General features: G+C 41.5%; 1 protein-coding gene across 1 annotated transcript in view; it reads left to right on the top strand.

Moving 5' to 3' along the window:
• Positions 1–25,033, top strand: part of LOC126162997 (calcitonin gene-related peptide type 1 receptor-like) — a 260,219-nt gene that overhangs the window by 130,803 nt on the left and 104,383 nt on the right. The window contains exon 2 of the mRNA XM_049919860.1: positions 5,531–5,743. Coding sequence (XP_049775817.1) covers positions 5,531–5,743 — 213 coding nt within the window. The remainder of the gene's footprint in view (positions 1–5,530; positions 5,744–25,033) is intronic.

Below are 25,033 nucleotides of genomic sequence, written 5' to 3'. Positions count from 1 at the left end.
ACTGTAAGGCGGGTGTTTCAGTGTTGTCCATCCGAGTTTTGTGATCGCTCCCATGGTTTTTTGACTGACATGTGGCCGTGCATTGTCGTGCAACAGCAAAACATCCTGCTTTTGCCGATGTGGTCGAACACGACTCAGTCGAGCTTGAAGTTTCTTCAATGTCGTTACATATGCATCAGAATTTATGGTGGTTCCATTTGGCATGATGTCCACAAGCAAGAGTCCTTCGGAATCGAAAAACACCGTAGCCATAACTTTTCCAGCAGAAGGTGTGGTTTTGAATTTTTTTTTCTTGGGTGAATTTGCATGATGCCACTCCGTTGATTGCCTCTTCGTCTCTGGTGAAAAATGATGGAGCCATGTTTCATCACATGTCACAATTCTTCCAAGAAATTCATCTCCACCATTCTTGTACTGTTCCAAAAGTTCGCTGCATGTCGTTTTTCTTGTTTCTTTGTGAGCCACTGTCAACATCCTGGGAACCCACCTTGCACAAACATTTTTTAACGCCAACACTTTCAGTATTCTGCAAACACTTCCTTCCCCTATCCCAACGTAGCGTGACAATTCGTTCACTGTGATGCGTCTGTCAGCAGTCACCAATTCGTTAACTCTCTACACATTTTCTGGACTGTGTGCAATACGAGGCCTGCCGCTGCGAGGACAGTACTCAATATTTCCATGTCCGCTTTCATCACGTAACCTGTTTGCCCACCGACTAACTGTACTGCGATCGACAGCAGCATCTCCATACACCTTTTTCAATCTCTTGTGGATGTTTCCCACTGTCTTGTTTTCACAGCACGGGAATTATATAACAGCACGTTCATTCTGACGAACGTCAAGTGTAACAGCCACCTTGAAGACATGCTGTGACAGCGCCACTCACGGGAATAGGTTGAACTAAGTTTGAAAACAAGCGGGAAGGATGTATCTACACACTGTAAAACTTCCACTAATCCAGAATGAAAACTGTATTTTTACAAAAAATAGTGTGCATTTCTTATGGAATGACCCTCGTAATTAGTTCTGAGTGTCACTGTTGATGATAAAAAAGACTAAAATCGCCGAGTTAATTTAATTTGTTTAAAAAAGTGAAAGTTACCAAAACTTAGAAAATAACTGAGAGTGATGATTAAAGATAAGAGACCTTGTTGCTCAGCGAAATCTTCGTTGAAAAAACCAATATTAATATTCAGTGGTTATGAAAAAGTAATTTCAGTGAGTTTTCAAAGATTATTGAAGATCAGAACGTTTAATTTATTTGTGTGATCAATAATTTCCGCTCTCATTTCCAAAATATGTAACAGTATTACGCAAAAGTTAATCAGTAATTATTTAATGAAAGTTATGCGTTAATAAGAGATATTTTGCTTAAAAGAAAATATTGTTAAGAACAATTACAAAAGTAGTAATATTAACAGTAGGCATTTTGGTAGGCTGCGCGAACCAATTTATTACGCAAACTTAGAGCCAAACAATCAGCAGTCAAATGCGTATGCTTAGCACAATTTGCTTTACTGTCTTCTTGATTAGATTTGCTTCTTGTTGCTCGTGTCAGTGTTATCTCGTCCGTTCCCACCTGTCTCACTAATTATTACATACATTTTTCTTCAAATTGATTAACAACTATACAGTATTGTTAGCTCACATCATGAGCTGGCGACCGTTTTCTATAACCATTACAAACTACACTAAAAAATATTTAACTTCATTATATGAAATTTCACTAGGAACTTTGCAATTTTTAACAGTTGTCAAAATTCTTTCGATCATTATTGCGTTGAAGTAGTCGCACTATAAAGACACGGTTACAACTGATTCTATGTTTTGATTGGATTTAATTAGTTCTTCGGAACCGATGCTTTTTCACAGAGAATAGGGACTTTAGGAACAGGTGTCATCAATTATTTCAGCTAACCGAAAATGTAGGTCCGTTATGTGTCGACCTTTTTAGAACTCAGAAAGATGGCGATAATCATTTCCACGTCCTCTGGGACTGCTGTGTTGCAATATCCACTTAAAAAGTTCCAGTTGCCTAGAGGGATGACATTTTTCTATAAATCTTGCCTAGGTTCTTCAATGCACAATGCCTGTTCATAAATAAACCACATTTTTATTAACTATTTCAATAACTTCACTAAAAAATTCTGGGCTGACAGGACTTGATTGTCATGTAAAACTTTCCCCTAACGTTTCATCTCTGGCTGCGGGAGACATTCTCGAAGATTAAGGGGCTTCACCTCTGAGGATGTCACCCACAATCGGAAACGAAACGTTACGGGATAGTTTTACGTATTCACCACGGCCTGTCAGCCCAAAATTTTACATGAATATCAGCCGCGAAAGCCTACATTGTATTATCAATTTTATTAACTGTTGGACTTCTTCTTTGACGAAATAACCCAAAAAACATACTGCACTCACACCATTCTTCATCTGTAGAACTGATTGTTTTCTGTAATGAAAGCTAGCTCACAGAGGACTGAAAGTCTGTTCAACATATTTCACAGACATTTAAGTACTGTTGTATCCATTTGATAGCACTGGTCAATGAGCTTGTGGAGTAACACTGGCCATTTCTATCCTTGTGGTTTAGGTCGTTATCAGAAACAACTTACGATCTTGGCTCATACGTATTGACTGCAATCTGAACAATTGCTGTATATGAACGTTTCAGAGCAAGTTCACAATCCGCATTTATTTTACATATCAGAAATCGAGTATAGGTCTGTAATTATATCATTTGATATTACCATACACCTACAGTTCATTCTGTCACACAGATCCATATTAGAGTATCCATTTGTCAATTGTTAGTGTACGGGGCCGGTTTATCTAGGAGATTTATGATGACTACGAACTGAGCACAGCTGAAAGTCGCCTTATAGAATCTAAAAGGCTCCTTACTTACTACAATAATATAAATTTCATAAATATATGAAGAATAAAAAGTTCATATTAATTTAGATTTTCAGTAGCTTATAAATACATTCTGTGTAACTGAAATGTTAGTATTTTTCTGCCCATGGCTGCAAGTTGCCTGCAGAATTAACAAATTGGATAAAAATGACAAAAATGCTGTTCAGATATACTTATCTTAATGTTAAATATTTTCTCCTGTCATGCCGGCCGGTGGGACCGAGAGGTTCTAGGCGCTTCAGTCTGGAACCGCGCGACCGCCTCGGGCATGGATGTGTGTGATGTCCTTAGGTTAGTTAGGTTTAAGCAGTTCTAAGTTCTAGGGGAGTGATGACCTCAGATGTTAAGTCCCATAGTGCTCAGAGCCATCTCCTGTCATTGCGCAGGGGCTGTAAGTATCGCCCAGGTTCATCGACGTACAATACCCATTGGTAAAGAAGTCACATTTCCTCTGATAATTTTATTAACTGTTACGACTTCCTCTTCAGTGGAACAACTCTAAAATACCTCCAAGCTTGGATAGTTCAATGACATAAATAACACACTGAATCGTACGTAAATCAACACATCCTACTCGTTACTAGAAAAGACAATATTTTGAAGTGTTTTATTTGTATATGTATTTTCATTTAGGTAGATTTAATAAAATTAACATAAAAATAAGTATATTGTTTTGAATAATGTGGTTCTAGTGCAACAGTTTTCCGAGATATTTATTGAAATAAATTGTCTGAACCATATGACAAACTGATAATGGATAACTATATGTTGAATAATACAAAATCTTAAATGCGAAATACTGAACAAATACGTTTATGCAAGAAAGTGGTAATAATAAGTACATTCAAAAACTTACTGGCAGATAGTAAATGTGTAATGGATAGTCACTCAAACCTGAGACCCTTGCCTAGAGGCAGGAGATGAGGTTCTGCCAGAAGTACAGCTGTGAGGAGTGCTTGGGTAGGTCAGTCGGAAGAGAACTTGCCCGTGGAAGACAGACGTCCCGAGCTCGAGTCACGGTTCTAGCATGCAGTTTTAATGTTCCAGGAAGTTTCATATCAGCACACTCTCCACTGCAGAATGAGAAATTCATTCTGGAAGTACTAACTTTACAGAAAATGATTTCTGTCTTGAAAAAAAGTGATACAAAATTTATTCTCGATGCAATACGAAAGCTTTGTTTACACGACAATTATCATTAAATTATTCAAAGCAAATCGTCATTTTGATGCAACATTGGATTAAATAATAAGATGTACGTGTGAAAATATGCAAACAGATGTGCCACTGAATACTGTGTTTTTGCGATGTACCAAGCACCTGTGAGTGTTAGACAGGATGCACTATTTTAATTCATAATGAGGAATAAATCAGTGCCAACATGAGATACAGCAAAATATATTAGATAGAAGTTGTAGGTGGCGAAGAGAGTCACGCATTGTTACTATTAGCCGTGACCTTGAACGTGACTTTCAAGTTGATTTGGACATTTTAAAATGGAAATCCTAATATTTGATTTAAGTTTAGAACAGAGCGGCAAATTTTACGTATAAACGTTCTTCGAGGCTAGGGCAAGGTTCAATATGTCAAGTAAGCAAATATGTTTTTAGTTCTTTTTTTTTTTTTTTTGGTTTGTGGTTTTAGGGCGCAAAACTTCTATGGTCATTAGCGCCCATGTTTTTAGTTCTATTAGGGATTAACTCGGAATAGAGGAGGTACACAGCAAAATACCATTTCAGATGCAGATTGGAAGGGCCATGAGGCATCACGTATCATTATCAGAAACCATGAAAACATTATTAATTACCTCGAAGAAAACGGTCTATTGACACACATTCAGCATGGGTTTAGAAAACATCGTTCCTGTGAAATACAACTATCTCTTTATTCACATGAAGTGCTGAGTGCTATTGACAAAGGATTTCAGATCGATTCCGTATTTCTGGATTTCCGGAAGGTTTTTGACACTGTACCACACAACGTTCGAACACAATATATGTTAAAAAATCCTGCTGCATATCGACGTTAACGATATGGGTCTGTAATTTAGTGGATTACTCCTACTACCTTTCTTGAATATTGGTGTGACCTGCGCAACTTTCCAGACCTTGGGTACGGATCTTATATGGGCACGTGCGTTTGCACGAGGTATGTTATCTTTTTAAGTACCGTATTTTACCTATGACAAACCTTTTATAACGTGCTGATTTTACGCAGGTGGCAACTGGGGGTGGAGTCCAACGTAAAATGAGCGTGTTTCACAAGAAAAAGATTTTCAAGATCTAAGGTTGACAGCAAAGTTTGTCGAAACCTGTTGTCTTAAATATTTATGCGATCTAGGCCGTTGAATGTTTTGACAAGTAAAACAGATCGCCCCTCCAGTATTCTGAAAATGAGAAAGTTTAGTCGTATACTTTTAAACAAATAACAGTGGTAGAGTAACAAGCGTAAGTGGAAAACGTAATGGTGCTCAAAAATTTAGGTGCACGACCCAAATTTGATTTATTGGATCGAGCTCGTCATTAAAGCGGTGAATCATTTTCTTCATTAGACAGGTACCTTGGTATGAGTAGCCACACAATGTTGCTGACGTTCCACTCTTCGGCAGGTGCTGTGCTGGCCGTCGTCGCAGCAGGAGGCGGCGCTCTGCGTGTACCGAGAGTACGCCCCAACGACTCCGGAGCTGTTCGGTCGCTTCGCAGGCGACGGCTGCTACGACTACGGCCCTGACTCCCGCTTCAACGTCAAACTGCGTGCACTGGCCTACCAAGATCCCAATGATGGCATCATATACCCTTGCTTGGCCTACTTCGACCCCGAGGTCAGTACCGCCGTGCAGTGCAATGTGTCATATTCTGTGTGTCCAGCGTGCTAGAAATAGATGGAAGGGCAACTATTCGGACGCAAAGAAGAACTTAATGATTTCATTTTCAAACAAGACAAGTGTAAATAATGACGAACCATCAGTTTAATAAGTCATAATTGTAAAATACTCTCACGAAGCGCTTCAGTCCGGAACTGCGCTGCTGCTACGGCTGCAGGTTCCAATCCTGCCTCGGGCATGGATGTGTGTGATGTCCTTAGGTTAGTTAGGTTTAAATACACTACTGGCCATTAAAATTGCTACACCACGAAGATGACGTGCTACAGACGCGAAATTTAACCGACAGGAAGAAGATGCTGTGATATGCAAATGATTAGCTTTTCAGAGCATTCACACAAGCTAGGCGCCGGTGACGACACCTACAACATGCTGACATGAGGAAAGTTTCTAACCGATTTCTCATACACAAAAAGCAGTTGACCGACGTTGCCTGGTGAAACGTTGTTGTGATGCCTCGTGTAAGGACGAGAAATGCGTACCATCACGTTCCCAACTTTGATAAAGGTCGGATTGTAGCCCATCGCGATTGCGGTTTATCGTATCGCGACATTGCTGCTCGCGTTGGTCGAGATCCAATGACAGTTAGTAGAATATGGAATCGGTGGGTTCGGGAGGGTAATACGGAACGCCGTGCTGAATTCCAACAGCCTCGTATCATTAGCAATCGAGATGACAGGCATCTTATCCGCATGGCTGTAACGGATCGTGCAGCCACGTCTCGATCCCTGAGTCAACAGATGGGGACGTTTGCAAGACAATAACCATCTTCACGAACAGTTCGACGACGTTTGCAGCAGCATGGACTATCAGCTCGGAGACCATGGCTGCGGTTACCCTTGACGCTGCATCACAGACGGGAGCGCCTGCGATGGTGTACTCAACGATGAACCTGGGTGCACGAAAGGCAAAACGTCGTTTTTTTGGATGAATCCAGGTTCTGTTTACAGCATCACGATGGTCGCATCCGTGTTTGGCGACATCGCGGTGAAAGCACATTGGAAGCGTTTATTCGTCATCGCCATACTGGCGTATCACCCGGTGTGATGGTATGGGGTGCCATTGGTTAGACGTCTCGGTCACCTCTTGTTCGCATTGACGGCACTTTGAACAGTGAACGTTACATTTCAGATGTGTTACGACCCGTGGTTCTACCCTTCATTCGATCCCTGCGAAACCTTACATTTCAGCTGGATAATGCACGACCGCATGTTGCAGGTCCTGTACGGGCCTTTCTGGATACAGAAAATGTTCGACTGCTGCCCTGGCTGGCATATTCTCCACATCTCTCACCCATAGAATACGTCTGGTCCATGGTGGTTGAGCAACTGGCTCGTCACAATACGCCAGTCACTACTCTTGATCGTGTTGAAGCTGCATGGGCAGCTGTACCTGTACACGCCATCCATGCTCTGACTCAATGCCCAGGCGTATCAAGGCCGTTACTACGACCAGAGGTGGTTGTTCTGGGTACTGATTTCTCAGGATGTATGCACCGAAATTGAGTGAAAATGTAATCACATGTCAGTTCTAGTATAATATATTTGTCCAATGAATACCCGTTTATCATCTGCATTTCTTCTTGGTGTAGCAATTTTAATGGCCAGTAGTGTAGTTCTATGTCTAGGGTGATGACGTCCGATGTTAAGTCCCATACTGCTTAGAGACATTCGAACCACTTTTTTGAGGCAATACTGACTCTGTGACTTATCTTGGAGGATAGGATGAAGAAAAGCAAAACTTCGTTCATACAAGAGGCACACAATAAGTAATGTAACACTTTTCATTTCAGAAAGCAGGCTGCTTTTTTTCAGGATTCCTTACACTATGTTATTCCCCACTCTTTTTGGTACAAAACCCTATTTTTCAACGTAATCTCCGTTCAGTGCGACGACATTACTGGGAAGGCCTGCGTGTTCTCATGGTACCACTCTAATGGACGGCGTCGGAGTCAACGTCTTGTTGTATCAACAACCTCCCCATCATCCACGTACTGCTTTCCGCACAGTGTATCCTTCATGGGGCCAGCAGGTGGAAGCCGGAAGGTGCGAGCCGGGCTTGGGGTTGGATGAGGAAGAACAGTCCAATGAACTTTTGTGAGGTGCTTTTGGGGTGTGCAGACGCGTTTGAAGACTTGCGTTGTCGTGGAAAGGAGGAATCTGTTTGCAATATTGTGGCGACGAAAGGCCGAAGTCGTTTCTTCAATTTCCGGAGAGTAGCACAATACACTTCCGAGTAGATCGTTGCACCAGGATGGAAGATATCAAAGCGAATAACCTCTTCAGAGACGAACGTCGCCATGACTTTACCGGCCGAGGGTGCCGCTTTGAACTTTTTCTTCGGAGGAGAGGTGGTGTGGCACCGCTCCATGGAATACCGTTTTGTTCCCGTTCGAAGTGGTGAACCCTTGTTTCGTTGCCCGTGACGACGTTCGACTAAAAATTGTGACGATAAGTCTTGTACCGTGCAAGCAACTCCGCACTACTGGTCCTACGTTGGTTTTTATTGTCTTCTGTTAGGCGGCGAGGAACCCAGCAAGGACACATCTTAGAGTACCCTGACTGGTGGACGTGTGTGTCAACACTATCAACAGAGACATCCGGTTGTGCAGCGAGGTGTCTGATTGTGCTTCTTCGATCACCTCAAATGAGAGTTCCAACACTGGAGGAGTCGCATCAGTGGGTGGCAGGCCGGCGCCCGGGAGATCGAATAGGTTGCGATGATGACAGACGCCTCGCCAACGACTCACCGTGTTTTTGTTCTCTCTGTAGACATCCTGAAAGCGTCTGTGAATGCGATGATGACAGACGCCTCGCCAACGACTCACCGTGTTTTTGTTCATTCTGCAGACATCCTGAAAGCGTCTGTGAATATCTGTGAAGGTCTGGTTTTCCGACTAAAGAAACTCTGTGACATCTCTCTGCTTAGAACGCACCTCATTTGCAGACGCCATTTTCCACGCTGTATATAAAGCCGCCACCTATTCGTGAAACTGTAGGGGTTGAAGCGGGAATATTCCAGAATGTCCCACAACAAATTCCGCATGTTTTTACTGAACGCCCCTCGTAGCATTTCAGATTCAAAGAAATCCATTGACAATGTTGTGAAAGCACCAGGGATAAAAAACAGCTAGCGAAAAGTTATCTAAACTTGTACAGAAATCAGACTGTAATCATAACGGTCAAAGGACGCGAAAGGGAAGCAATAACTGAGCATGGAGTTAGAAAGGATTGTATCCTATTCCATGCATACGTTGAGCAAGCTGTGAAGGAAACCGTGGACAAATTTTGAAAGATAATTTAAGTTCAGGGAGAAGAAGTAAAAACAATGAAGATTGCTGATGACACTGTAACTCTCTCGGGGCCGCAAAAATACCTTGGTCGTCACTCAAAAGGAATAGTATACCGAAAAGGAGTTATAGAAGAATATCAATAAAAGTAAAATACGGGTAAAGGAATATAGTCGAATTAAATTCAATCCATGTGTTGGAAAAATGATCACGTCCACCGGTTTTTAATTTCGTTTACTGGCGATAACCGATGTTTATTTCTGTACACGTTGTTCGGTGTAACAAGGGGTTACATTTCATAAATCAGCGGAAGTGTTCGTTCGCTGGGTACCGAGAGAAGGGCCATCTCCAGATAAACGAGCGCACGCAGTTCGTGGTCTACTGGTTAACGTTGTTGCAGAGGAATTACGTGGTCCGGGTTCGATTCCCAGCCGGGTCGGGGATTTTCTCCGCCCGAGGACACGGTGTTTATGTAGTTCTTACCATTTCACCATCATTTGGGAAAATGGCGAGACTGGAGAGTAAAACGATTTGGAATTTGTTCGGACGCTGATAACCACGCCGTTGAGCGCCCCACAAACCAAAATCGTCATCATCATCTCATGAGATAAACAAGCATTTGGTGGACCATAAACAAGAACAAACTAGACGAAGTCAAGAAAATTCTACAACACACACCTGACCAGCAGAAAGCATTTTATAACAATATCTGCTAGCGGCCAGCGAAAAATGGACAAGATAAAGAAGAATCATACTCACCATTATCAGCGTTGCTATATTTTGATTGTGTTCGTATTTTGTGTACGTTATAAATAATCCTATGTGCTCATAACACACTATTTTATTGCTATAATTATTATGAATTTGCGTAACACAATCCTTTTACTGCAAACAAAACGCTAGTTGCCTCATCAACACTGTCAGGTTCGAAAAAGGGTTATCTTCAGCACGTCTACGCTGGATTGCTGACCACACTCGATGGCTAAAACATGTTGTAATGACGTATATTGTTTCACCCAGGGGCCAATTGCTACACAGCAACTCCACGATACCCTGTTTAAACCCGTTGCGTACCAAAACAGTTGCTTGTGTCTTCTGAAAAATTTACTATCTGAGACATCGCCCTTTTTCCAACTCACCGATTCAATTTGTCGATGCTGAGGGCATTAGATTAACAAATGAGACAGAAAAGTAGTACATGAGTTATGTAATTTCGGCAGAAAAATAAGTGATGATAGCCAAAGCAGAGAGGATACCAAATGAAGACTGGTAATAGCAACAAAAGCAATTCTCAGAAAGAGAAATAACATCTAATATAAATTTCAATACTACTAAGTCTTTTTGAAAAGTTATGCTACATGAGAATGCTGAAGATCAGATAGCTCTGATAATTAATGAATAGGTACCCAATGTAAATGGGGAAAAAAGAAAGTAATGTTTCAAACTGACTAAAAGAAGGGATCGGTTGGTAGGACACATCCCGAGGCATCAAATAGTCGTCAGTCGGATAATGGAGTGAAGTGTGAGGAGCACAAATTGTAAGGGGAGAATTAGGCTTAACTACACTAAAGAGGCTGAAACGGATTGAAACTGCAGAGTCATGCAGAAATAAAGACGTTTTCACAGGACAGACCAACGTGGAGAGCTGTATTATACCAGTCGTCAGACGGCAAACCGCTGCAGTATAGAGCAGGCATTTTCTGAGTCATCAGTCTTCTTGCTGGTTTGATGAGGACCACTACAAATTACTCTCCCGTAACAAACTCTCGTCTCAGAATAGCAAAGTCCTCAACTATTTGTTGGATATAGTGCAATCTCCATATTCCCCTACAGCTTTTACTCTCTATAGCTCCCTGAAGTATCATGCAAGTTTTCTTTGTTGTATTAATACATGCCGTACCATCCAGTTTATTCTTCTTGTCAATATTTACAACATGCTCATCTCTACCGACTGTCTGGAGAATGTCTTCATTTCTTATCTTATCAGCCCATCTAATTTAAACATCCTTCTATAGCACCACTTCTCATATGCTACAGTTCTCTAATTGTCCTTGAAAGTATCATGTCCAAAATTATCTTTAAAAGTGAAAGTATCTAACCAAAATTGTTTCCCTTTTAATTAGTGAAAGTATCATAGATAAAATTGTTCCAAAATAATTATTCAACAAACCTGCATCTGACTGCATCTGCGAACTTGTTACATGCATTCCTCCATTTTGCCAGTAATGAAACATGTATTTGACTCAGCAATCAAGTTTTAGAGAATAATGCCGTTTGTGCAATGGCATTAAGATGGTACTGAAAAATTAACTTTTGGCCCTTATGTTTACTTAATGAAATTATATCTTGACTTGAATAATGCCAGTTGTGCACTGGCATAAAATTAGTTATTTGCAATATCTTTGCTCTGATAACTTTAGTTACGCCAAAAACGATTTCAAACCATGAACTGCACATATACAGGGTTATTACAAATGATTGAAGCGATTTCACAGCTCTACAATAACTTTATTATTTGAGATATTTTCACAATGCTTTGCACACACATACAAAAACTCAAAAAGTTTTTTAGGCATTCACAAATGTTCGATATGTGCCCCTTTAGTGATTCGGCAGACATCAAGCCGATAATCAAGTTCCTCCCACACTCGGCGCAGCATGTCCCCATCAATGAGTTCGAAAGCATCGTTGATGCGAGCTCGCAGTTCTGGCACGTTTCTTGGTAGAGGAGGTTTAAACACTGAATCTTTCACATAACCCCACAGAAAGAAATTGCATGGGGTTAAGTCAGGAGAGCGTGGAGGCCATGACATGAATTGCTGATCATGATCTCCACCACGACCGATCCATCGGTTTTCCAATCTCCTGTTTAAGAAATGCCGAACATCATAATGGAAGTGCGGTGGGGCACCATCCTGTTGAAAGATGAAGTTGGCGCTGTCGGTCTCCAGTTGTGGCATGAGCCAATTTTCCGCGGGCTACGCGTGAAACTTGCCCGCACGCGTTCAACCGTTTCTTCGCTCACTGCATTCCGACCCGTTGATTTCCCCTTACAGAGGCATCCAGAAACTTTAAACTGCGCATACCATCGCCGAATTGAGTTAGCAGTTGGTGGATCTTTGTTGAACTTCGTACTGAAGCGTCGTTGCACTGTTATGACTGACTGATGTGAGCGCATTTCAAGCACGACATACGCTTTCTCGGCTCCTGTCGCCGTTTTGTCTCACTTCGTTCTCGAGCGCTCTGACGGCAGAAACCTGAAGCGCGGCTTCAGCCAAACAAAACTTTATGAGTTTTTCTACGTATCTGTAGTGTGTCGTGATCATATGTCAATGAATGGAGCTACAGTGAATTTATGAAATCGCTTCAATCATTTGTAATAGCCCTGTATATTGCATAGAAGCCTTATTTTCTTTACGTTCTTTCATTTGGTGAGTAACTTTACTTTACTACTCATTTTCATGTTCAGTACAAGCAAAGGATGTGGATTATGGTTCAGGCTGTTAGATTTCAACACAGTTTTCATCTCTATATATATATATATATATATATATATATATATATATATATATATATATATATATATATATATATAAAATAAAATTTATGTCATATACAAAAACTACCATTTCCAACATTTTTGTAGCACAATTCACTCTTACAAAAAATTTTACAAAACGCTTACTGCGTCAAAACTTGGACATACAAATCCTAACTCTGAACATTATGTAACAAAAACCATTTTGAAATCATTTTATAGCTTCTCCCATTAACGTGCTAAAGTTTGCTCAGTGTACAACCTGAAAACTGCGTAGCGCAAATCCTACCTTAAAGCTGTCATCACACCTCCACTTCCTCCGGGCACCTAGCTGAAACGATGGAGTTTTTTCCTGCGCGCGCCTGGCTCTCTTAACCATCAAAGATCCTCCTACTCAAAGATATTATACTCATTCCACCTTGCAGTTGGCAACTATCGACTTCATTTTCTGGATCTACCCTGATCAGACCTTAGCACATACCTTTCATCCTGTTTTCCCCCAGTCCATCATTCTCATCCATACAATGCAGTGATTAAAATATAAACAGAAATACACAGTGTAACGTGTATAATTGCAGATATTTTTATATGTGGTGCCTTAATATGTACACATGTAAGTGTGTTGGTTGTTTTTTCTCTGCATCGAACAGTCTTCCTGCAAACACGTCACAAACTTTACGACTTGATGTTTTCTGTACAGCTGTAACTCACCAATAAGTGGGCTACACCTGTTAATATAGACTAACCGTTTTGTGTGCACTCTTCACTTCAGCACCTGACCTGTTACCCAGGAGGATATAAGCATTAATGGCTTGGTCTTGCCGCTTATACTTGGAGATGCTAACCACCCTAAACATATAGGACTTCTAATAGGGATAATTATTAGTCTGCAAATGACGTAAATACTGATGTAATGTTGTTGAGTCATCAGCAGAAATATCTACACTTATATCCATTATACCCTGTATCTTTCTCAAATTAGGGCCGGTCTTTGATACTAGTAGTCTTCTTTGTGCCTGTGCTAGTCTGCTGTTTATGACATCCTCCTTTCGCCAGTATGAGCGATTTTACTTTCAAGGTAGCTGAACTTCTTCGGTTTGTCTGTTTCGTGATGACCAATTTTGATGTTAAATTTATTGCTAATCTCATTTCTGCTACTCCTCACTAGTTTCGTGTTTCTTCGGTTTACACTCAGTCCATAGGGTGTCCTCATTAAACTGTTCATTCCATTCAACAGATCCACTAATTCTTCTTCAGTTTCACTGTAGATAACAATATCATCAGTGAATCTTAACATTCATATCATTCCTCACTGGATTTTAATCCTATCCCTGAACATTTTACTGTGGGCATTATTCCTTCAATGTGCTGGCTGAACAATCGTAGCGAAATGCTACAAATCCGAACACTTCATTCCATTCTTGTACATAATGTACAAGCTTACAACCCTTTTCCCTCAGAATTTCGAACATCTTGCTCTATTTTACCTTCTTGGCCGCATTTTCCCGTTCGTCAAGTCTTATGAGTGTATCTTGATTTTTCTTAAGTCTTACTTGCGTTATCAAGCGCACTGTGAGAACTGTCTGTTCGGTGATTGCCATTCTTGCGGCAAAACTGATCGGCATCTGAAAGATCCTAATTTTACTTTTCAATTCTGCTGTATATTATTCTTTTCAGTAACCTGGATGCACAAAATGTTAAGCCGATTGTGCAGTAGTTCTCGTTGTTATCTTCCCTTCCGGAATTGTTCGGGTTACATTTTTCTCGAAGGTCGGGCAGGAGGTCTCCGGACACAAGCACATGTTCGAAGCGTAGAATTTGATTCCACAAATCAATTACATAAATGATCAAGGTGATAATCTGAGCAGCCCCCTTGCATTGGTTGCAGATGACTCTGTAATTTATCAAGTAAACTCATCAGACGATCAATTCCAATTACAAAATGATCTAGAGAGAATTTCTGTATGGTGCAAAAAGTGGCAATTGGCACTAAACAAAGAAAAGTGCTAGGTCATCCACATGGGTACTAAAAGAAATCCGATACATTTTGGGTATACGATAAATCGCACAAATCTAAGGGCTGGCAATTCGACTAAATACCTAGGAATTACATTTACATTCAACTTAAATTGGAAAGACCACATAGATAATATTGTGGGGAAGGCGAAACAAAGACTGCTGTGCGGTGTGGGATCCTTACCAGGTAAGATTGACGGAGGACATCGAAAAAGTGCAAAGAAGGGCACCTCGTTTTGTGTTATCGCACAATAGGGGTGAGAATGTCACTGATATGATACGCGAGTTGGGGTGGCAGTCACCGAAACAAAGGCTGTTTTATTTTCGGCGAGATCTGTTTATGAAATTTCAATCACCAACTTTTTCATCCGAATGCGGAAATATTTTGTTGACACGCACCTACATAGGGAGAAATGATCATCATAATAAAATAAGAGAAATCAGAGCTCGAACGGAAAGATTTAGGTGTTCCTATTTCCCACGCGCCATTTGAGAGTGGAATGTAAAGAAGTAGTATGAAAATTGAAACTTCCTGGCAGATCAAAACTGTGTGCCGGACCGAGACTCGCACTCGGGATCTTTGCCTCTCGCGGGTAAGTGCTCTACCAACTGAGCTACCCAAGCACGACTGACACCCCGTCCTCACAGTTTTACTTCTACCAGTACCTCGTCTCCTACCTTCCAAACTTTACAGAAGCTCTCCTGCGAACCTTGCAGAACTAGCACTCCTGAAAGAAAGGATATAGCGGAGACATGGCTTAGCCACAGCCTGGGGGATGTTTCCAGAACGAAATTCTGTTCTATCTATGCACCGAAAAGCAGTGACGGAAATAAAAGAAAGCTTCAAGAGTGGAATTAAAATTCAAGGTGACAGGATATCAGTGATAAGAGTCGCCAATTAAATTGCTATCCCGAGCGAAAGTAAAAAAGAATTACAGGACCTATTCGGTGGAATATGGACTGAGAGTAATCGAAGAAAGACGAAATTAATGAGAAGTAGCAGAAATGAGAACAGCGAGAAACTTAACATAAAAATTGGGGATCAAGAAATAGAGGAAGTTAATGAATTTTGCTACCTAGGCAGTAAAATAACCCATGACAGAAGGAACAAGGAGGACATAAAATGCACACTAACACTAGCAAAAAGGGCATTTCTAGTCAATAGAAGTCTACTAGTATCAAAAATATGTCTAAAATTGAGAAAAAGGTTTCTAAGATTGTAAATTTGGAGCGCAGCATTGTATGGCAGTGGACTTGGACTTTGGGAAGACCGGAACAAAAGCGAATCGAAGCATCCTGAGACTTGGTGCTACAGAAGGATGTTGAAAATTAAGTGGACTAATAAGGTAAGAAATGAGGAGATTCTCCGCAAAATCGGCGAGGAAAGAAATATATGGAAAACATTGTCAAGAACAAGGGGCAGGATGATAGTAAATGTCTTAAGACATCAGGGAATAACTACCATGGTACCAGATGGAGTTGTAGAGGGCAGAAACTGTAGGTTAGCATGTATCTAGCATATAACTGAGGACTTAGTTTACAAGTGCTACTGTGAGATGAAAAGAATGGCACAGGAGAGGAATTCGTGGCGGGCTGCATCAAACCATTCAGAAGGCTGATGACTCAAAAAACAAGCGTGTATAGAATTAAGTGAGGTCACAATAGCTCTGATCTCCCACATTTAAATAAAGTTAGAAATAACTAATAGCGAGAGTGGAAAAATATGTGGAAATTTATGGTATAATAGGGTAAGTTCGAAGCGTAGAATTTGGGTGGAATGGGATTCAGGATGGGGTTTGTGGAGATTTCGGGTCAGTTTAACAAAGGATTTGTCAAACATAAATTATTTACCTGAACTAGAGAAAGGGTAAAAAAAAATTACAGCCCAATACAGTTCTTGGAAGCAGGACTCAGTAACACGATAGCAACATAAGATACCTTTAGCACAGTGAAAACAAAATTCAAATAGACTTCGCCCCAGCAGATAGGATCGGACTAATAATTGTTCACAATAATAGTTTACAATATGTGCCCCTGTCCACATGCACAAACATGACAATAAATTTAATTTTCTGCAACTAACTGCATGACAGCCAACTGGAAGGCAACTCTCCGATTTCATTAGGGCTACTTACTTTAACACTTTACTACATATAGGTCTACAAATACATCCATCACCAACTAGTTTCTAATTTAAAGCTATTATCAACCATTTACCTGACTATATAGAAACAGAAGTACAGCTTCAAACGGGCAAGACTGCTATTGTACAGTATTTACTATGATGATCGGTTTCAGTCAACTACGTTGCGATCATCTGATCTTCTACAGTACATTTCACTTAATCTTGACCAAATGGATCCTATGTCGTATAGCATTATAGATAAATAGTTTATCAGTAAGTCAAGCATTAAATGACAATTACTTAAAACAACCTACATATTCCAGTGATTATACAAGCTGATGTTCGTGGACAGCAGACAAAGACTTCGTTTTATGGAATACTTATTTTATGCTTGACTTTCTGATATACTATTGGTCTCATGTACATGAAATATCGTTTTGTGATGTGATACGGTATAAAATGCATTTGGTCGAGATGGAATAAAATGTACTGCAGAAGATTTGATGATGCCAACGTAGTTTGCTGAAACCGGTCAAAACAATAAATACTGTGCAATAGCGATCTTGGCTGTTTGAAGTTGTATTCTGTTTCTACATTAATCTGGATCGCCCTCTAACTTTCCAATGTCAAGCATATATCATCTACAGGGCTATCTACGAAAATTTCGAATAAAATTTTCTGTACAGTATGACATACAAAGCAGTTCAGTCTCACGCGGTAAAATAACAAGATAATTTTCGATACAGTGGATTAAACAAAATCAGTAACACTCACAGTGTAAGAATATCACGATATCCTTCTGCACAATGGCACATACAGGATCAATCACGCCCACAGCACACAAATAACCAAATCAATACAGCTCTCTGAAGTTAAATTCTTCTGTGTTACTAGGCTGCGTCATATATCTTCTGCACAATCGACGTTTCGATCCCTCTGCTGGGATCTTCTTCAGCATCTTTTGTTGTCCGCTGTTAATTTAAAACAACAGTGGACACCACAAGATCCTGAAGAAAATCCCAGCACAGCGGTCGATATGTCGACCGTTTAGAAGAATTATGACGCGGCCTAACAACTCAGAAGATTTTTAACTTCAGTGACAACGGTCACGAAAGACTGCAGACTTACAGTCACTACGTTTACATGCGACACATCTTCCGAAAGACGAAACCCGAATTTCGGAAACTGTTTTTCGCTGTCGCGTTTACATGTTAAGGCGTGAAGCAGATTTGCTGGCCCGGTCAAATATGGCGACTGAAAATCATCTGTTCCAGTTTCTGGTTTATTCACCACAATCCCAATTCTCTTCATTTAAATACTGTATTAGAAGTAGACAACTTCATGCTCAGTGAAATATTTCTACGTCTCCTTCGCTGTGCAAAAAGTCACCCCGTCTATATCAGCCGAATTTTTTTGAAAACAAATCGTAACCTGACAGCCAAAGCTCTTTTCAAAAACGGTTGTGCGTTTACATGGTAGCGAAAACCGATTGTGGAAATGGAAAACCGGTAGCAAAAAGCGGATTTCCAGAATCTATTTTGGAGTGTTTAGATTGGCCAACCAAAAGCAGTATTGGCAAATTGTGTACGAAATCCGGTTTTGGGCTATGTAAAGACAGTAAATATAGCTCTCGCTTGGAGTAAATATCTGCATGGCTAGTATGCCACCAGATAACAACTATAACATGCCGCACTATAACCGCAGACCTTCCATATACAGGGTGGTCCATTGATCGTGACCGAGCCAAATATCTCACGAAATAAGCGTCTAGCGAAGAAACTACAAAGAACGAAACTTGTCTAGCTTGAAGAGGGAAACCAGATGGCGCTACAGTGGGCCCGCTAGATGGCGATGCCATAGGTCAAACGGATATCAGATGCGTTTTTTTAAATAGGAACCCCCATTTTTATTGCATATTCGTGTAGTACGTAAAGAAATATGAATGTTTTAGTTGGACCACTTTTTTCGCTTTGTGATAGATGGCGCTGCAGTAGTCACAAACATATGGCTCGCAATTTTAGACGAACAGTTGGTAACAGGTAGGTTTTCTAAATTAAAATACAGAACGTAGGTACGTTTGAACATTTTATTCCGGTTGTTCCAATGTGATACATGCAACTTTGTGAACTTATCATTTCTGAGAACGCATGCTGTTACAGCGTGATTACCTTTAAATACCACACTAATGCAATAAATGCTCAAAATGATGTCCGTCAACCTCAATGCATTTGGCATTACGTGTAACGATATTCCTCTCAACAGCGAGTAGTTCGCCTTCCGTAATGTTCGCGCATGCATTGACAATGCGCTGACGCATGTTGTGAGGCGTTGTCGGTGGATCACGATAGCAAATATCCTTCAACTTTCCCCACAGAAAGAAATCCGGGGACGTTAGATCAGGTGAGCGTGCGGGCCATGGTATGGTGCTTCGACGACAAATCCACCTGCCATGAAATATGCTATTCAATTCCGCTTCAGCCGCACGCGTGCCATGTGCCGGACATTCATCATGTTGGAAGTACATCGCCATTCTGTCATGCAGTGAAACATCTTGTAGTAACATCGGTAGAACATTACGTAAGAAATCAGCATACATTGCACCATCCATAAGATAGGGGCCAATTATCCTTCCTCCCATAATGCCGCACCATACATTAAGCTGCAAAGGTCGCTGATGTTCCACTTCTCGCAGCCATCGTGGATTTTCCGTTGCCCAGTAGTGCATATTATGCAGGTTTACGTTACCCTGTTGGTGAATGACGCTTCATCGCTAAATAGAACGCGTGCAAAAAATCTATCATCGTCCCGCAATTTCTCTTGTGCCCAGTGGTAGAACTGTAAACGACGTTCAAAGTCGTCGCCATGCAATTCCTGGCGCATAGGAAAATGGTACGGGTGCAATCGATGTTGATGTATCATTCTCAACACCGACGTTTTTGAGATTCCCAATTTTCGCTCAATTTGTCTGCTACTGATGTGCCGATTAGCCGCGACAGCAGCTAAAACACCTACTTGGGCATCATCATTTGTTGCAAGTCGTGGTCGACGTTTGACATGCGACTGAACACTTCCTGTTTCCTTAAATAACGTAAAGATCCGGCGCACGGTCAGGACACTTGGGATTATGTCGCCCAGGATGCCGAGCAGCATACATAGCACACGCCCGTTGGGCATTTTGATCACAATAGCCATACATCAACACGATATCGACCATTTCCGCAATTGGTAAACGGTCCATTTTAACACGGGTAATGTATCACGAAGCAAATACCGTCCGCACTGGCGGAATGTTATGTGATACCAGGTACTTATACGTTTGTGACTATTACAGCGCCATCTATCGCAAAGCGAAAAAAGTGGTCCAACTAAAACATTCATATCCTTTACGTACTATTATATCTAATAAAAAATGGGGGTTCCTATTTTAAAAAACGCAGTTTATATCCGTTTGACCTATGGCAGCGCCATCTAGCGGGCCAACCATAGCGCCATCTGGTTTCCCCCTTCAAGCTAGACGAGTTTCGTTCTTTGTAGTGACCAGCGTGCTGGCGGAGCGGTTCTAGGCGCTACAGTCTGGAACCACGCGACCGCTACGGTCGCAGGTTCGAATCCTGCCTCGGGCATGGATGTGTGTGATGTCCTTAGGTTAGTTAGGTTTAAGTAGTTCTAAGTTCTAGGGGACTGTTGACCACAGCAGTTACGCCCCATAGTGCTCAGAGCCATTTGAACCATTTTTTCTTTGTAGTTTTTTCGTTTGATGCTTATTTCGTGAGATATTTGGCCCAGTCACTATCAATGGACCACCCTGTATAATATCGCCGACCATACGATGCACTCATGCACAGCCTGTACTCTTTACTGCATACCATGTCGCATCACTCGACTGGCCTAAATACTGCTGTCGGCCATCAAAGCACACCGTTATTGCTCCTCATGTAATCTGAAGCCCTTGTTCGCATCTCCAGTGAAAGCGCCGTCCTCTCGACCAGGAACGGACGACAACTGCCCCACTTGATTGTTTGTGTGCACTCAGTGGCCGGCCCCACGCTGATCTTTAATGAGGTCCAGTGAACAGCTCCTTGGAGCGCCGACTTGAAGAACCACTGTACAGCATGGACGGCCGTGCTTACAGTGCGCACGGAATCACAAACAGTGGATTGCAATGCACAAGACAACTCAGGGCGGTCTTCCAGTGCTGCCACCGGAATGAAGCCCGCTGCGCGCAGCCGCTCGCTGCTCCAGTGCCCAACTGTTTCCAGCTCTTTCCGCTGGTCAGTTCATCTTGCTCTCGTCTCGCGCTGTCTCATCCACGATTGGAGTGGCACCCGCAGCGCCACGAACGCCACCAACCGCGCCCCCTATCCAAGCCCCAGTTCGAGATCAGCCCATCGAGTGGGATAGCGTAGTGATTAGTAAACTGGACTCTCATTCGGGAGGACGGCTGTTCAAACTCAAATTAAACCGTGCTGATTAAGGTTTTCCGTGATTTCCCTAAATCGCTTAACCCAAATGCCAGGGTGGTTCCTTCGAAAGGGAACACCCGATTTTCTTCTCCATCCGTTCCTAATCCGAGCTTGTGCTCCGTCGCTAATGACGGGACATTAAACTTAAATCTCTTCCTCTTCCTCGAGATCACCCCTAACCCAAGAGGCTGGCCGGTCAGGAAACAAGACGTGGCGCGAATTGCAGATTCATGAATCAAGTATCTCTCTTGGGCAAACCTTTGCTGAATCAAAACAGAAAGTAATCACTACATCAGATACATAAAATGTGCCCTCTTTAAAAAAAAAAAATGTGTATCCTCTTACCCAGCTTCGGAGCTCTGCTTGATGTTTTTCATGTTTAAGATTTAAAATTTGGGTTATTTGGAAAACCCAGTCTGTTTCGTCTATCAAGAAAATGATGTTGTCCACGTACTGCTACCGGTATATAATCTTGTATTATTTTAGATGTATAGTTTCTTTGAATATTTTGTTTTCAGTGTGGTTCGGAAATACAGGGTGTTTCAAAAATGACCGGTATATTTGAAACGGCAATAAAAACTAAACGAGCAGCGATAGAAATACACCGTTTGTTGCAATATGCTTGGGACAACAGTACATTTTCAGGCGGACAAACTTTCGAAATTACAGTAGTTACAATTTTCAACAACAGATGGCGCTGCAAGTGATGTGAAAGATATAGAAGACAACGCAGTCTGTGGGTGCGCCATTCTGTACGTCGTCTTTCTGCTGTAAGCGTGTGCTGTTCACAACGTGCAAGTGTGCTGTGGACAACATGGTTTATTCCTTAGAACAGAGGATTTTTCTGGTGTTGGAATTCCACCGCCTAGAACACAGTGTTGTTGCAACAAGACGTAGTTTTCAACGGAGGTTTAATGTAACCAAAGGACCGAAAAGCGATACAATAAAGGATCTGTTTGAAAAATTTTAACGGACTGGGAACGTGACGGATGAACGTGCTGGAAAGGTAGGGCGACCGCGTACGGCAACCACAGAGGGCAACGCGCAGCTAGTGCAGCAGGTGATCCAACAGCGGCCTCGGGTTTCCGTTCGCCGTGTTGCAGCTGCGGTCCAAATGACGCCAATGTCCACGTATCGTCTCATGCGCCAGAGTTTACACCTCTATCCATACAAAGTTCAAACACGGCAACCCCTCAGCGCCGCTACCATTGCTGCACGAGAGACATTCGCTAACGATATAGTGCACAGGATTGATGACGGCGATATGCATGTGGGCAGCATTTGGTTTACTGACGAAGCTTATTTTTACCTGGACGGCTTCGTCAGTAAACAGAACTGGCGCATATGGGGAACTGAAAAGCCCCATGTTGCAGTCCCATCGTCCCTGCATCCTCAAAAAGTACTGGTCTGGGCCGCCATTTCTTCCAAAGGAATCATTGGCCCATTTTTCAGATCCGAAACGATTACTGCATCACGCTATCTGGACATTCTTCGTGAATTTGTGGCGGTACAAACTGCCTTAGACGACACTGCGAACACCTCGTGGTTTGTGCAAGATGGTGCCCGGCCACATCGCACGGCCGACGTCTTTAATTTCCTGAATGAATATTTCGAAGATCGTGTGATTGCTTTGGGCTATCCGAAACATACAGGAGGCGGCGTGGATTGGCCTCCCTATTCGCCAGACATGAACCCCTGTGACTTCTTTCTGTGGGGACACTTAAAAGACCAGGTGTACCGCCAGAATCCAGAAACAATTGAACAGCTGAAGCAGTACATCTCATCTGCATGTGAAGCCATTCCGCCAGACACGTTGTCAAAGGTTTCGGGTAATTTCATTCAGAGACTACGCCATATTATTGCTACGCATGGTGGATATGTGGAAAATTATGTACTATAGAGTTTCCCAGACCACAGCGCCATCTGTTGTTGAAAATTGTAACTACTGTAATTTCGAAAGTTTGCCTGCCTGAAAATGTACTGTTGTCCCAAGCATATTGCAACAAACGGTGTATTTCTATCGCTGCTCGTTTAGTTTTTATTACCGTTTCAAATATACCGGTCATTTTTGAAACACCCTGTACGTTCGCAAGTAGACCATTGATTTGTGAGCTAATTGTTAGGCCATCTTTTTAAAGATATAACTTCTTCTTGAAAGTGAAGTAATTCTATTCTGTTATGATCTTTGGGATAGCTCAGTTTCATCTATGTGTGCATTTGTTGTGTGCTCTTATTTCTCAGTTGTTCTTTAACAGTGCTCATTGTTCCTCCTACTGGCATTTTTGTGTACATGGATGTGATGTCAAAAGATATCAGTTTTCGTGTTTAAGGTACATTTATGTCGTCTATCTTTTCCATCAGTCTGTTGGTGATTTGTAAGTTTCTGTTGTTTGTCAATGTGTACAATTTCTGTAGCACAGTATGTGTGTATCTAGCTAGGTGGTAAGATGGTGCATTTCTGAAGTTAACTATTGGTGAAATTGGACAGCATGTATCTTTGGTAAACTATTGAGGTTGGGTGCTTTGGGATTCATTTGTGCCATGTATGTGGCTCCAGTTTTTGTGATTGTAATTTTGAGGATTTTTGGAAGTTTCTTTATGTTTCTTTGGTTCTCATGGTGAGAGCACTGATTATTTTAATGATCTCTTCTATAAATTCTTCTGTTCTGTTGATGTATTCTGCCTCACCCATAAGAAAAAGGGTATTCTTTTTAAATGATTATAAACTTGATATTATACTTTACAGAAATAAATTTGAGTTACAGAAGATGTCAAAACATTACTGGGTGAGTAAAAAGAAATAATGTTTGCATCAGGCAGATGTCAAAACAACAAAACGGTGTATCCTGATTCCAGGTATGGCAAAGCTGTCTGGAAGAAATAAAGTATGCTGAATTTACCAATCTCCCAATTGTGTCTGTAGATGAGTTAAGAATGCTCAAGTGATTATTTTAAGAGAGGATTCTGAGAATGAATTTTTACATGATTCCCTTTTGTGATGAACTTGATAATATACGTTGAATGGAACAGTTATTACTAAAATGAGATGGAAAGAAAGAAAAGAATAAAAAGCAGATGACTACAGAGGAGAAACCACATCATGGCTATACAATGAACACCACTTTCACCAGCATACTTTAGTATTTATGGGATAATAAAGGATTTTGTCTGGAGGGGCCACTATTCTTCTCTGAGAAACAAGAGTGTAGGCAGGTGCCAATGCATGACATTGTAATCTGATGTGAAGGTTATGTTATGAAGCAGGTGTTTATTTATTCATTTCATTTCAAATTACTTTCAGCATTTCGTACACAACTGAGTACAACATTCATAACTGTGAGACAGAATTAAAGTGAAGTTACTTTATATACACTGGTGTCCAAAATTAAAGCAAAAAACTGCTATTTCTCCATCCTGTGACTAATTCAGGATATAATCATACAAATTGTCAAAGATGTCATTACGATCGTGTTCTGCACGGAAGATGGCATTCCGATCAGTGGCCAACCACGCCAACGATGACGTCAGAGAGAAGGCGCCTACAGACTCTCTGCCGTGAAGGACCATAGGAAGGATGGAAACATGAGAGTCGCAAACTGACGTGATCCTATGGCTTAATATTTCTCTTATTTCTCGGATAGGGTGACATTTTATAGAGACCTAAGCTTTATCCCAGAGGCCAGAACAGGGCTCACCATTTGTGACATTAGAAAGAGAGGACCGTTATTTGGCTGTAAGGGCACGACGGTACCGCCTTACTGCTGCACTGCAACTGGCATCTGACCTCGAAGCATCAGCT

This window comes from Schistocerca cancellata, chromosome 1 (genome assembly GCF_023864275.1).
Source record: "Schistocerca cancellata isolate TAMUIC-IGC-003103 chromosome 1, iqSchCanc2.1, whole genome shotgun sequence".
NCBI lineage: Eukaryota > Metazoa > Arthropoda > Insecta > Orthoptera > Acrididae > Schistocerca > Schistocerca cancellata.
Note: the sequence above shows the minus strand (reverse complement) of the source record. Positions and strands in the feature narration are given on the sequence as shown.